The following is a 14,611-nucleotide window of genomic DNA, read 5'->3' as shown; positions in this document are numbered from 1 at the left end:
ATGAAACGCAGAATCAAGGCCATCTCTGTTGAAGTCCTGAAGATGATATCTGTTGTTTTCCTTTGCAGCTAAAAGTCGCAGACAGCCCAAGCCGTACAAACCCAAGAAGATGATCAAGTTAGAGACCAAGACAGCGGTGTATACAGCGTGCAACAATGGCAGCAGCAGCATTGTCACCAAGGATGGAGAGCTCTACATGTTTGGCAAAGATGCTATTTACAGTGACAGCACTTGTGAGTTGACTGGAACAGGGCTATTTCAAATTATAGAGATATTTCAGTAGTCATTGTCTACATTGCTTTGATCAAGGCACATTATAGAATAAAGAAATATAAACATCTTTATAAGTCTATAAATATTTCTCTGTTGGAAGCCATGTTATTCACATTCTTTAAAATCATTGCTGTCTTGTCCACAGGCCAGGTGACAGACCTGAAAGGTCAGTCTGTAACTCAGGTTGCCATGGGTAAGGCCCATACGTGTGTTCTGACCAAGAGTGGTGAAGTGTGGACATTCGGGGTGAACAACAAGGGCCAGTGTGGCAGAGACACTGGATCCATGAGCCAGGCAGGGAAAGGTGAGCAGATTGACAAACAAATACACATAACAACATACTGTATACTGTGTGCATTGTCTTTGTACTATGCTCAGTCTGATGGCTTTCCTGTGTGCGTGTGCTGTAGCGTTTGGTGTAGAGAGCATGGCCACAGCCATGGATGAAGATCTGGAGGATGAGTTAGAAGAGAAGGAAGAGAAGAGCATGATGTGCCAGCCAGGCATGCACAAGTGGAAGTTGGACCAGTGCATGGTCTGCACGGTGTGTGGAGACTGTACGGGCTATGGGGCCAGCTGTGTGAGCAGTGGACGGCCAGACAGAGTACCAGGAGGGTGAGAGGACACAAAAACTGGAAGGGGGGGGAATGTGGACATTACACTGTCTGTACAGTGCTTGTCAGAAAGAGTCAGTGCTGAGAGCCAAAGAATTTACATCTGGCTGTGGGGAGGATTTCTTTTGCAGGACATAATAAAAGTGCAGTGTTTTCCGGTCATCAAAGAGTGACAAGTATGAGTAGACAATAACAGCGGCTGTCCCAAATGCAACATATGAACAAAAAAAGCAATAAACAAAACAAAACAAAGGATGTGTATACCAATAAAAACAATCCCTCCCCAGCCACTGCCAGCTATACGTACTGATATCTACCTGCCTATTAATACTTTTTTTATTATAGTATTTATTTCCCTGTAATACGATTATTATTTCTCTGAATTTAAATAAATGTTCTACTCATTAATATTAATACTATTTTGTTAGTTTTTTCCCTCCCTGCTGGCATGAGATGTTTGTTTTTATTTTTTAGGTATGAATAAATGAGTTTGTATTTTGAACAAAGCACATGTATCAATGAGTCAATAAATAACAAGTTAAAATAAATAAAACAAACAATAATCAAGCGTTTACAGGGTCCAAAATGTATTTTAAAAAAAAGGGCCGGTGAGGATCTTTTAAACAAATCTTTGGCTAAATTGCTTATCATAATGTGAATATTTTTTCTATCTGTGTCCGCCAATCAGTATCTGTGGCTGTGGGTCTGGAGAGTCGGGCTGCTCAGCGTGTGGCTGCTGCAAGGCCTGTGCCAGGGAGCTGGATGGACAAGAGGCCAGGCAGAGAGGCATCTTTGATGCAGTAAAGGAGATGATTCCACTGGATCTGCTTCTAGGTAAGCCAACTGATATCTTGCATAACTTCCTGTTCCCTCTTTTGCTCATTCATAGATTATTTACATCCCACCTATATCACCACTCTCATTGTTTACATTTTGCTTAAAGGCACAAAGTCTGATAATTTATATGCATGTTCGAATGTCATGCGCTTACCTTTTGAGAGGTGATATTCTAATTTTCAATTGTTTGCAGTATGTTGGACTCGCTATAATTGATCAGAATATATGAGTGTCTTGAGCGGGGTTGTGTGCAAGCTATATATCCTTCTGAGCTATGCCAGCACTGTGCTTATGCCACACATGTCACACAGTCTGTTGCATCTGCTTGAGTGCAATATCTTTGCAAACTTGCCGTGGCTTTGTTTTATTCTTGTGTTGTGCAGAGCCATTGCTTCTCCATCACCTCTTTCCATCATTCATTGATGTGTGTCTTGTTTTGCTCTGCTCTGCTCCGTTTTCCCTCCTCCTCCTTCTCCTGCATCCTGTCTGGGCTGCCTGTATCTGGGGCCTTTTTTTGTTTTCAGCTGTGCCTGTCCCTCCCCCTCCAGGAGTAAACATCGAGGAGCACATCCAGATCCGTCAGGAGGAGAAACGACAGAGGATCAACCGCCGGCACAGGCTGGAGGAGGGCAGAGGTATGAATCCGGTCTAAACAGAATGGCACTATGTTTAGGGAAGGGCTGTGTGTGTTTTTTGGCTTCATGATATGCTTTCTATGAGAAAACACAGGGAGAGTGAGAGTGAGAAGACGGGAGCAGAGGTTAAAGATAGGGTGACACTACTAGGGCTGTCCTCGACTAAAGAAGTTCTTAGTCAATTATAACGATTTTGTCGATTAGTTGATTTAATCGACAGATCTGTAAAACTGAGTTTCTCCACAAAGAATCATGTACAAGCAACACTTAAAATCTTGTGTTTACCAGAGATGTGCTCATGAGTGTCTTGGAAATAAGTCGTTCATGAAAAAATGACTGATCGATTAAAGGAATCTTAGTCGACAAAGACCAAAGCAACCAACTAGTCGACTAATCGACTCTGGGAGCAGCCCTAAAAACTTCAAACATCATCCCTTTTTAGTTTTGAATCACTTTGAGGTGCTGTTTGCTTGGGTGTTGTGCCCTGGTGACTTCCCCGTTGCTTGTGTCTTTATAATTTTGTGTGTGTGTGTGTGTGTGTGTGTGTGTGTGTATGTGTGTGTATATTGTTGTGGTGGTGAAGTATTATCATGTGTTCTTTCGCATTTGTGAGCATTGTGCATGCATGTGAAAGTTTCTTTCTCCCCCAGGCCCCCTTGTTTTTCCTGGTCCCATTTTTATGAACCAGCGTGAGCAGGCCCTAGCCAGAATAAGACCCCTTCAGGCACTAAGGCATAAACGGGACAAGCACAAAGGTACTACGGTTTTCACTAACTCAACGGGTGCAGAGACACCCCTTTGACTCATCTCCCAATCTGGCTGTCCCGCCCACCTCCTCTCTCACTCTCTGACAGCAGGACGCTTATGTCTTCACCAGGTCTCATGGCAGCAAACAATGTAGAAGGACTCGCACAGTGGAGTAATGACTGTGAAGCCTTTAGACTGGGTTAACCTCAACAGGATACATTTTATGTTACCCTAACATGGCAAAGGGCTGAAGTACGCTTAAGATTTGGTCTGTTATGCTAATTCGTTTTCTAATCCTTAAAATAGGATGTCTGCTCTGCCCAACACGGCTGTTGCTAATGCTAAATAGAAATCAATGTCCTTGCCTAACTGTATTTACCGTCACTCCCATAACAGCTGATTTGTCACTTCGCGAGCACTACTGCAGCATTACAAGCAGACAAAAGCACGAGTGTTTGGGAGAGCAAGCTCTGATGAATGACACAGAAGGAAGATAGCAGCGTTGTTAGTTTAAAAATACATGTTTTTAGATGTGAGGAATCTCATGGAGATGGCTTAAAAGTCTAACAATCTATGAACTCGGCACAATATTAAGCTTTTCAGGCGCTTGTCCATCAGAGAAGTGAGTGTAGGTGTTCATTGTTTGGAGTTAATTTTCTTGAAGCTAACTGTTAAGCTAACAAACAACTTTATATGTAAAGGATTTCAGTAAGAACCACATTTATAATTCAGCTGCAATGACATAACACAGTTAACCTATATCTGCAGTTTACTTGTGTTGTTTGGTTTTGTCTTTGTCTATCTTACTCTCCTTTCTAAAGTAACCAAAATGAGGACAGATAACACACAATGAAGCGTTAAGCTTTCAAACTCTCTCTGTACTATCTACAGTATTCAGAACAAAACATCCTTAAGTTTGCAAAAAAAACCTAAAGTTTTAAATAATAAAACTGTATCACTCATTGCCTGCACAAATGTAAAAAAACAGCTGATATATCCGTCTGTAGATGGTGCATCGGTAGGTCTACATCTTCAGGTCTTAGATTCTGCTGTTGCTTTTCCTGCCAATAGGTGTCGCAGATTGGAGTGGATCTGCAGGTCTGAAACTACTGGGGGGTTATTATTGGCAAGGCTTGATTTAGGGTGTCTAGCATTGTGCCCTTGTTGATTGTAAAGCATTCATTTAACTAGTACAAGTTAAGTGTATTCTATTTCAGAGCAGCAGTGGGGCTGTTGTCCTTTGCTTAACTTTCCTTTTGCAGAACCATTTATTGTGGTTGATGCTCGGTTGTAAGGCTCGGATATTTGGGGTAAGTCCCCTGAGCATCCTTCTTAATGTTTTTAAGAGGAACGTGTGCTCCAAAATCCCTCCCCGACAACACTGGCGTTTCAGTCTGTGACCTCCCAATGACCTCAAATTGTACATGAGATCAGTGGTTCTCAAACCTTTTTCAATAATGTACCCTCTTTTGAAATATTTTTCAATAGTTTTCAGCCAAGTACCCCCTAGCCAGTGCAAAACATTTTTAGACTATAAAGAGCTGCAAAACTGCGCTGAACGGGATTGCATTTGTTACAGCAAATTACAAAATTTACATTTTTTTTATTTAACTTATTATAGTATTATAATTCTTTCTGGAATTATGCAGGACTGATATTTTTTAAATAAGCATTTAAGAAATATGTCACATACCCCCCCTGCAGTACTCCAAAGAAAACACTGCTTTAGAAGAGCACTTCTGTTTTGTTTTTAACTTACATTGACAGCTGTCACCATGAGCTAAACTTTCAACCCTATCTTTATAATGTTTGGGCCATGAGCCAGTCAATATTTATTTTACATTTACTGTGAAGTAGTATTGATACAAAAGGCTGTTATCTCATCTGGCTGGCCTCAGATACAGAGGTTCACCACAATGAGCTGGCACATGGTCCAAAAAGGTATTGACTGCCATTGTATTTACTGTAATGCATGAGTCTCTATCCAACGTTTCCCCCTCACACACACCACAACTGTGACCTCCTACACAGGGCTCAGGGTAAACCAGATTCCCTCTTCATCATTGATCACAGATTTGGAGAAGAAAATCTAATTATTTACTAAACACACAATCTATTAATCTGAAATGGGACTGGTTGCCAAAAGCCTTTCTGTAATAGAGGTGCTGTTCCCTCATCTTCTTTTCTCGGAATGCTTCTCCCTTTCCTCCCTGTTTTCTTTTGAATCCTCTTTTCCCTCCAGCTTCGTTTTCCAGGACTGTGCAGAGACATCCACCTTTGTGGTCTGAAGTTGCTACTAAACCTCACACTCTCCCCGTTCTCTAATCAAATGCGCTGACTTGGAGTGTTTACCTTGTAGATGGTAGCAGTGAGCGTGGGGAGAAGGATGCCAGCAAAATCACCACCTACCCCCCAGGGGCAGTGAGATTTGACTGTGAACTGCGAGCTGTGCAGGTCAGCTGCGGGTTTCACCACTCAGGTAAAGTGAATTTCCCTCATGGCTGCTTCTGGTCAGGCACCAGGGTCTAATAGATTCGTCTGCATATTATTATAGGACAATTTTGTTTTTTAAACCTGACCTTGAAGTAAAGAAAGAGAGTAAATAACAGTCATGGTTATGTTGCTTCACAGTGGTGCTGATGGAGAATGGAGACGTCTACACGTTTGGATACGGCCAACACGGACAGCTCGGACACGGAGATGTGAACTCCAGGTATTGCTTCTGTCGCCTTACATGCTTTGAATTTAATGTGAAAAAACAAATAAATAGCTTGCACACTGCAGGGCTTCAATGTTTACTTATTTATTGCACCTAAGTGACTGCTCTTTATCAGAATCACCGAGTGAAATGACCCGGAAGTATCTTAAGTGTCAGCCATGATGAGCGCTGGTGGAATTCTCTAAATGTTAAGGAAAGGTGCTTCAAAGCTTCCTTTTAAAAAAAATCTCCTTTAGCATAGAAGCTCCGTATACGGCCCGCGAGACCATTTGATCCGGCCCTCGAGGTAATTCGTAAAACACACGCAAAAAAAATCCACTAGCAAAAAAAACTAGACGGCAATATTTTTAAATGGTCGACTAACTGTTTTTCCTGGCCACGGTCAGGGTCCTTGAACACAACACGAGCGGAACGTGTCGTCAAGTCATGTCAAAAAACTTCAATTTTAAATGAGGCATCAGTGAACGCAGCATGGCGAGTGTAAAACAGAAAGCTGGATGTGGAATGTCGCACTTTCCAGGAGAAATAATCTCGAGCGTCATTACTGCGCAAAACATGCCGAACTGCACGAGCTGAAAGGACGAGTGCGTTTGGAAAAAAGTTAACGCTCTTAGGCGGAGTTTGGCCCAACAAGCAGCTCTCTGCAGAGCGTAACATACAAACATGGACAGATAGAGAGGTAGACCACCACACCAAGAACAGACTGTTCCACCACTGCTGTGCAGTTATCACTGCCATGTGCAATACTCACTTTATTTTCTATCAACCTCTTGGTACTTATATTATTTTTTGTTCTATTTAATTATTGTGTACTGCCTTTTTACTTCATATGTTATTTTGCTGTGACGAGATACATTTCCCCGTTGTGGGACTAATAAAGGATTGTTTTCTGATAAAACAGAAAGATACATGGATAAAAAAAAGTTACTTTTTAGCACAGCATATAAGAAAAGTGAAATGAATGGGCTGCGTCTTAAAATCTCATGGGAAAATAAAATACAGTATTCTATTGTCACTACATATTAATTATAGGTAAAAGAATGGACCGATGAGTCTAAATGTGTCTGTGAGCCTTTGCACGTCCCCTAAAATATATTCTTGCAGATTCCTGCCCAGCTCCTTCTTTTCAAACTGTTACATTGTACATATTTCTTAATTTATGTTTTAATATTTTAAAAATGTTTTTCCTATTCTATATTTAAGGTATGTTTGTTGTCCATGCACCAATACACCAAAGCAAATTGTGAAAACCTACTTAGCATTTCAGAATCAGGTTTATTGCCAAGTTGTGAGACTTGTGTGGACACAGAACCTAAACTGGATGTTTCTACCTGCCAGGGGTTCTCCAACTTTGGTGCAGGCCCTTCCAGGTCCCAGTGTTCAGGTGACAGCAGGCAGTAACCACACAGCCGTTCTCCTGATGGATGGGCAGGTCTTTACATTTGGCAGCTTCTCGGTAAGTGCAATATTGTACCCGTTACAATGTGTAATCAACTGCTTTTTTTCAGAGGGTGCAGAATCCCTTATTTTTTTTTTTTTTTTTACACACAATGCTCGTTGTTTTTCAGAAAGGACAGCTGGGCCGGCCCATCCTGGACATGCCCTACTGGAATGCCAAGCCATCTCCAATGCCCAACATTGGTGCCAAATATGGACGAAAGGCCACCTGGATTGGGGCCAGTGGAGACCAGACGTTCCTGCGGATCGATGAGGCTCTTATCAACTCCCATGTCCTAGCTACTTCAGAGATCTTTGCCAGCAAACACATTATTGGCCTTGTGCCCTCCTCTGTGTCTGAGCCGCCTCCATTTAAATGCTTGCTTATCAACAAACTGGATGGAAGCTGCAGGACCTTTAATGACTCTGAGCAGGAGGACCTGCAGGGATTTGGGCTGTGTCTGGATCCCGTGTATGATGTCATATGGAGGTCAGTCTATAAGGACTATACAGAGCAATACAATGCAAACATTTTGGTTTAGTTTTATTTACCATATTGTGTGCTATTTTCAATTGTGTACTATTAATTCTACGTTTTTAAGATTTAGTTAAAACGCTCTACAGACAACATTAACTGTCCTTTTTTTTAACCCCTTCAATGTGTTTACCGTCTTTGTGGCCTTCTGTGTGCTTTTTAGGTTCCTGCCAGCTGCGAAAGAGATGTTGTGCTATAATGCAGTGATAGCTGATGCCAGGATGCCCTCTGCTACAGATCTACAGGCTCGCTGTAGCATCCTTAGTCCAGAGCTTGCCTTGCCCTCAGGATCACATGCCACCACTACTCGCTCTCATGGGGCCCTGCACATTCTTGGTAATCCTCTGCACTAACCATTCAGCAAAGCGTCTTTGGTTACACAAATCTTTTATGAAGGTCTTATGGTCGTATGCATATGTACTTGAATGCTTGGACACAAATGATGACGGAGAATTCAGACATCTTGTTTCTTTAAAGCAGATGTTAACAGTGACAAACCCAACTCTTCTGATCAGGCTATTGTGTTGTTAATGTTGCTCCCATATTTCTTCATGTACTTGGTCGTTAAATTGAGTGATTTAGTGTTCTCCTATCGGTTCTCTTTTAATTCTTGGGAAAATCAATTTGAGACAGATTTTTATCTAAGATCGTAGCCAAACAAATGATTAGGTTTTCTAGGAATGCCTATGTTGTGAATTTATGTGCACCATCTTTCAATGCTAAGAGAAAGTATACTTGGTTGTCCACTTAGGTTGCCTGGATACACTGGCAGCAATGCAAGAGCTGAAGATGGGTGTAGCCAGTGCAGAAGAAGAAACCCAGGCAGTGATGAAGGTCTACTCCAAGGAGGACTACAGCGTGGTGAACCGCTTTGAGAGTATGTGGGTTCTTTGAACAGGATTCATGGTTAATGAAGTATAAATACTACACATGTTATATATGTTTTGCTTTGATGTTGTGATTCTATCAAGCTTTGCTAACCTTTTAACCTTTTTCAGTTCTGCTGAATATGTGAAACTAATGATTAGTTCAGAGCAGTTCATCATCCTCTTTAGGAAACAACCAAAGTGGTTAAAAGCGGATAAAGCACTCCTGCGTACTTTGCATTGCCTTATCGATCCCATGTGTGGTTGTAGGTCACGGTGGTGGCTGGGGCTACTCGGCCCACTCTGTGGAGGCCATCCGCTTCTGTGCTGATGCAGACATCCTGCTGGGTGGGCTGGGTCTGTTCGGGGGACGAGGGGAGTACACTGCCAAGATCAAGGTGAGCTGTCTCTGGAACTGTCGACTGTACTCTATAGATAAGGATGCGCCAATCCGATAATCAGTATTGGTATCGTCCTTTTAAATGACAGGCATTTCAATACATTAACCCAGTCCTGTTGTTGTGCAGCTTTTTGAGCTGGGACCTGACGGGGGTGACCACGAGACAGACGGCGATCTACTGGCTGAGACTGACGTGCTGGCATATGACTGTGCTGCCAGGTAAAGTTGATGGATTCCTCATGTTTCCCTTCCGTTCTCACAACTTATTACTTGTTTTAAAGTTGTAGAAGTAATGTTGGTCTCTTTTTTTTTTTTTTATCTTTAGGGAGAAATATGCAATGATGTTTGATGAGCCGGTGCTGCTGCAGCTGGGCTGGTGGTATGTGGCGTGGGCCCGAGTGTCTGGACCCAGCAGTGACTGTGGCTCCCATGGACAGGCTACCATTACGACTGATGATGGGTAAAACACATTACACATTTTCCACATGTAGCATTTGATTATTTATTTTTAATTTGGATATTGGTCACACAGCTTTTAATTGGTCTTTTTTTTTGTTTTTCCCTGTAAGTGTGGTCTTTCAGTTCAAGAGCTCGAAGAAGTCAAACAACGGTACAGATGTTAACGCGGGTCAAATACCTCAGCTTCTTTACAGGCAAGTCCATTCCTTACATTTTGTTAACGGTGACTCAAGCTTATTTTGTCTGTAGATTCGTCAAGTAAATTATTTTGATTGATTCTTTACATTTTAACGTCAGGCTTCCTTCAAATGATGGCAATGCATCTAAAGGAAAACAGCAGACCAGTGAACCTGTCCATATCCTTAAACGCTCATTCGCTCGTACCGTCTCAGTGGTGAGTACGGTCTCTATGTTTTGAATAGTGCTTTTCCTCCTCTTTGTTTCTACCTGCTTAAAGGGATAGTACGGACGGATTGAAGTACTTATACATAGTCAGTATATTACTAGATGGCGGTCAGCACAGCCCCCAGTTTGGAGAAACAGACAGGAGTGCCAGCACTGAAACTAAGCGATGCAATGTACGCTATATTTAGAATATTCTCACCGCTTTACCTTGTAGTCAGACAGTATGCCGTTATCCACGCTCTCTTCAAAGCCACCAGACTCCCTTTTGAAAACCCACCCAGTAGTTTTATCTTTTAGAACACAGGGGTTGCTGATCTACAGCTGCCTCGACCGGATGGTTTGTTTGTGTTATTGTGAGACTTTGGTGTTTTTAAAAAGGTTAGTTCGGATTCACCAAAGTCAAACAATGACACAAACAAGCTCACCGATTTGAGGCATCAGGAGACCAACAACCCCCCACGTGTTCTGACAAAAATGACTATTTTTGTCAAAGGAGTCTTGTGACTTTGAAGAGAGCACGATTCCGTGTTGAAAAGGGCTGTCTGACATCAAGGTGAAATCATTCTCCATATTCCTTATTTTAGCTGGCTACCTTTTGCTGCTGCCCTCATCCACAGCAGTACATTGCTTTGCTTCTCGCCATTTACTTTACACTGATGGATAAGTACCACGAACAACCCCACTTCAAATCAGAACTATCCCTTTAAGTGTCTAGACAGGTCATTTTTTTACAGTGTTGTGTGTGACTGTCTGACTCTGGTTCTTTGAAGGAGTGTTTTGAGTCTCTGCTGAGTGTCCTTCACTGGAGCTGGACCACCTTGGTTTTGGGTGTGGAGGAGCTGCGAGGCCTGAAGGGTTTCCAGTACACAGCCACCCTGCTGGACCTCGAGAGACTGCGCTTTGTTGGCACGTGCTGCCTCCGTCTGCTCAGGGTCTACATCTGTGAGATCTTCCCCATTGCTGGTAGGAGCACAGAGAACTTAACAGCGCACAACTTACTGTATATTCCACAATATAATGGCTTGTTCTTTTAAAAAGAAAACCACAATGCTGCTGCTTTCAAACTTTTAGTGACAATGCTTTTCCCTGTTCAGTTATGAATGCCTTTTTTCTGAATCCTTATTGTTTTTTTCTGTTGTTCGATTTCTAGCCAGCACCAAAGCTGTGGTGGAGGAGTCGAGCAAGCTGGCAGAGTGCGTGGGAAAGACGCGCAGCCTGCTGAAGAAGATCCTGTCAGAAGGCATGGACAACTGCCTGACCAAGCTGGATAATGACCCCGAGGGCTACTTGTCTCAACCTTTGACCCTGCTGGAAGCTGTGCTGCAGGAGTGCCACAACACCTTCACTGCCTGCTTCCACTCTTTCTACCCAACCCCAGCTCTGCAGTGGGCCTGCCTCTGCGACCTGCTCAACTGCCTCGACCAGGTCAATAAAGGCAGACCATGTTATTGTAGTTCAGAAGAAGTTTTAAAATAGGATTGAAACTAGTTACATTATTCTCATTAGCAAGTAATCTATAGATCTGTAATCTATAGTGTAGTATATCAAATGTTAATGCCTAGGGTGATACATCTGCAAATTGCTTGTTTTGTTCAAGTAACAGTCCTGAACCCAAAGATATTTAATTTCCAATAACCGAAAAACTAATTGTACCCACGGTTTAATATTCAGTAGGCCTACTTTTATATCTAGTAAGCATTGTATATATATTGAGGTCTTATCAAGACAACGCACCAATGTTTGAAAACCAGAGCTTTCTATTCTAGAACATCTCAAAAAGGTAACAAAAAAGAAAAAAGGTTCATTGTTTGGGGTGGTGATGGCCTAGTGGTCTGGTAGTGCACCTCCCAAACAGAACACCAGAAGGTTGAGAGGTCAATTCCAGGGCTGCCACCATTGAGCCCCTGAGCAAGGCACTTATAACCCCGAGTTGCTCCAGGGAGACTGTCCGTCCCTGTAGTTAGTTCACTGCAAGTCGCTCTGGATAAGAGTGTCTGCTAAATGACCTGTAATGTAACGTAATTGTTGTCTTCACTTTTATTTTAGGACATTGCTGAGGCCAACTTTCGCACATCCAGCAGCCGTCTGCTGGCGGCCGTAATGTCAGCTCTGTGCAACACCTCCGTCAAGTTGACATCCATCTTGCCAATCGCATATGACGGGGAAGTGCTGTTGCGTTCCCTGGTCAAACAAGTCAGCACAGAGAATGACTCTGCCCTTGCTCACCGCTTCCCCCTGCTGGTGGCCCACATGGAGAAACTAAGCCATGTGAGTTTTTGCACGTCATCTACTGTACATCAGGTATCCTCACTTCAAAATGGTGGACGTGGGTGCTTATGAGTATGGAGGGAGATGAAGAACATGATGGTTTTTGATCACTACCATGACCTTTTCTTCTCTAAATACATCAAATAACTAAGTAGCAAAACAGTAATTTCATATTTTCCCCTCTCAGACGGAGGAGAACCTGATGGGCATGACCAGTTTCAGGGAGGTGTTGGAGAAGATGCTGGTGATTGTGGTGCTGCCAGTGAGGAAGAGTTTGAGGAAAGAGGTGGAGCTGTTCTCTCCACACCTGGTCTCCAACACCTGTGGTCTGCTGGCCTCCATCGTCTCTGAGCTCACCGCCTCTGCCCTGGGCTCCGAGGTAACTTCAAACTGCACAATGATTTTGTCTGTTACGACGCTCACTGTGTCCGATTAGGCCATTACAGAGTCATGAAATCTTGCCGTGACTTGGCCACAAGACATGACTACACACCAGTCAAAACTCACCGTCTTTCACGACACGCGTGATGTCAAGGGGAAGGAGGTGCGAGGTATCGACATCCAGGAACAAGAATGTAAACAAACAATAGCTGTGTGTACGATGCTGGCTGTCTCGTGTTCGGGAAAGCCCCAAAAATGACTTTCAAATGACTGCCTGTCTCTCTGTCTGTCAGAGCGCTCTGTGCAATTCAGAATTGTCACAGTTCAGCTTTATAAGTTCTAGATTAGACACGACTACATGTTTTTCCTCATTCTTTTTCTTTACTTCCTCGTGCCACATCCTGATCCAAGGGGATGTTTTTGCTGTTGCCAAAAAACATTAACAGAAAAGGGGGAATTAGATTCATTAAGAGGATGGGACAGATGTCCTTTATCCTCCCTCTCTCACACTCACATGCATACCTGTGTACTGCAGTCGGGACTCTCGCACTCTTGTTGCCACAGTAACCGCCACTCGAAGGCAGCCCTCGACAACACTGTTTCTGTCCCAGTGTGTCGTGGAAGCTCTCCCGCTGCAGTTGTGTCTAGCTCTCTGTTGTCAGCAGGATGATATCAACAGTAATAGTTTTTCCTGCATTACCTAACATGTGGCAAACATGTTTTTATTTCAGATTTTGTCTCTAAATATTAGACATTAAGTCCAGTTTTTACACGAGGCTAAGGTGGAAAAGTAGGCGTACCGATAAACACTAAATGCAACAAAGTGCTATGGAAACAGATTTAGTGAATAAATAAAGGCGCACGTGCAGCATGTGACTTCAGCGTCCTCTGAAGCTTCTGTTTCACGAATTTCACGTAGATTAAAACATGTCCTCATCCCTCCACGCAGATCTGATGTAACGTTTTCTCACATTAATGTGTGTGTGTGTGTGTGTGTGTGTGTGTGTGTGTGTGTGTGTGTGTGTGTGTGTGTGCGTGCATACCTGGTTTTATGCACACTGCTTATGCAGAGAACATAGGACATGCTTTTTATTCAGGATTTCATTGTTTGCTCATGTTTTCAGGAAAACTTCTCCTCAAATGTGTTAATCAGCCCTGTGTGGTTATGTAATTGGTTTTATGTGTTTGGCTACATATGTTATTGTGTCCTTGCTTGTTAGGTTGATGGACTGAACTCGCTCCACTCCGTGAAGGCATCCCCTAACCGCTTCACCAAAACCAGCCAGGGCCGCAGTTGGAACACGGGCAATGGCTCTCCGGATGCCATCTGTATGACAGTGGACAAGCCAGGCGTTGTGCTGGTGGGCGTTTGCGTCTACGGAGGAGGGGGCATCCATGAGTATGAACTAGAGGTGCTGGCTGATGATGTAAGTGATCAGAAATTATTTGATGCATTTCCCCCGGTGTGGCTTTACTGGTTTTCAACTTCTGTTCCTTCACCCTTTAGGCGCAGACAGAGCACCCGGGGGACTCGGCACATTCTCACAGGTGGACGTCGCTGGAGCTGGTGAAGGGCACCTACAGCACTGACGACTCTCCCAGTGATATTGCTGAGATTCGCCTGGACAAGGCCGTGCCACTCAAGGTACATAGGTTCTCAAGAAAATAACACACGCATATGATTTGCTGTTGAGAAACAAACATTAAGATGTGACTATTATACTGTAACACTTTCTATGACACCCATCACTGAGCACTGGTGAGGTGATGATGAACATTTATATTTCATCAAAGTTCCTTATAAACACTTAATTGATTTAGATAATTACCCGTTATATACAGCTGCAGGTGAAGTAGAAATTGTGTTATGTGTTCCTAAAATGTTCAGTCTTTAATTTTTAGTCTATTGGTGAAAAGTAAATGTTCAGTTGTTCATTCTCATAAATAGTTATTTTGTCCTATAAGCGCATTATGACACATTATAAGTATGTTCATATTGCATTATATACATGAGCGTCTTATAAAGTGTTACCCT

General features: G+C 42.9%; 1 protein-coding gene across 7 annotated transcripts in view; it reads left to right on the top strand.

Moving 5' to 3' along the window:
- mycbp2 (MYC binding protein 2) overlaps positions 1-14,611 on the top strand; it is a 61,600-nt gene that overhangs the window by 18,137 nt on the left and 28,852 nt on the right. For 4 of the 7 annotated variants that reach the window (XM_029459494.1, XM_029459492.1, XM_029459493.1 and 1 more), the window contains exons 13-35: positions 69-233; positions 419-577; positions 684-888; positions 1,576-1,721; positions 2,249-2,359; positions 3,010-3,114; positions 5,466-5,585; positions 5,738-5,819; positions 7,164-7,281; positions 7,394-7,752; positions 7,961-8,133; positions 8,549-8,674; positions 8,934-9,061; positions 9,191-9,282; positions 9,389-9,523; positions 9,633-9,716; positions 9,820-9,916; positions 10,698-10,890; positions 11,078-11,352; positions 11,974-12,195; positions 12,383-12,574; positions 13,797-14,003; positions 14,084-14,221. In XM_029459494.1, coding sequence (XP_029315354.1) covers positions 69-233; positions 419-577; positions 684-888; positions 1,576-1,721; positions 2,249-2,359; positions 3,010-3,114; positions 5,466-5,585; positions 5,738-5,819; positions 7,164-7,281; positions 7,394-7,752; positions 7,961-8,133; positions 8,549-8,674; positions 8,934-9,061; positions 9,191-9,282; positions 9,389-9,523; positions 9,633-9,716; positions 9,820-9,916; positions 10,698-10,890; positions 11,078-11,352; positions 11,974-12,195; positions 12,383-12,574; positions 13,797-14,003; positions 14,084-14,221 — 3,632 coding nt within the window. The remainder of the gene's footprint in view (positions 1-68; positions 234-418; positions 578-683; positions 889-1,575; positions 1,722-2,248; positions 2,360-3,009; positions 3,115-5,465; positions 5,586-5,737; positions 5,820-7,163; positions 7,282-7,393; positions 7,753-7,960; positions 8,134-8,548; positions 8,675-8,933; positions 9,062-9,190; positions 9,283-9,388; positions 9,524-9,632; positions 9,717-9,819; positions 9,917-10,697; positions 10,891-11,077; positions 11,353-11,973; positions 12,196-12,382; positions 12,575-13,796; positions 14,004-14,083; positions 14,222-14,611) is intronic. The other 3 variants (XM_029459489.1, XM_029459495.1, XM_029459491.1) reach the window with 2 other exon arrangements.

The sequence above is a fragment of the Cottoperca gobio genome, chromosome 21 (assembly GCF_900634415.1).
Source record: "Cottoperca gobio chromosome 21, fCotGob3.1, whole genome shotgun sequence".
In the NCBI taxonomy this organism is placed as follows: Eukaryota; Metazoa; Chordata; class Actinopteri; order Perciformes; family Bovichtidae; genus Cottoperca; species Cottoperca gobio.
Note: the sequence above shows the minus strand (reverse complement) of the source record. Positions and strands in the feature narration are given on the sequence as shown.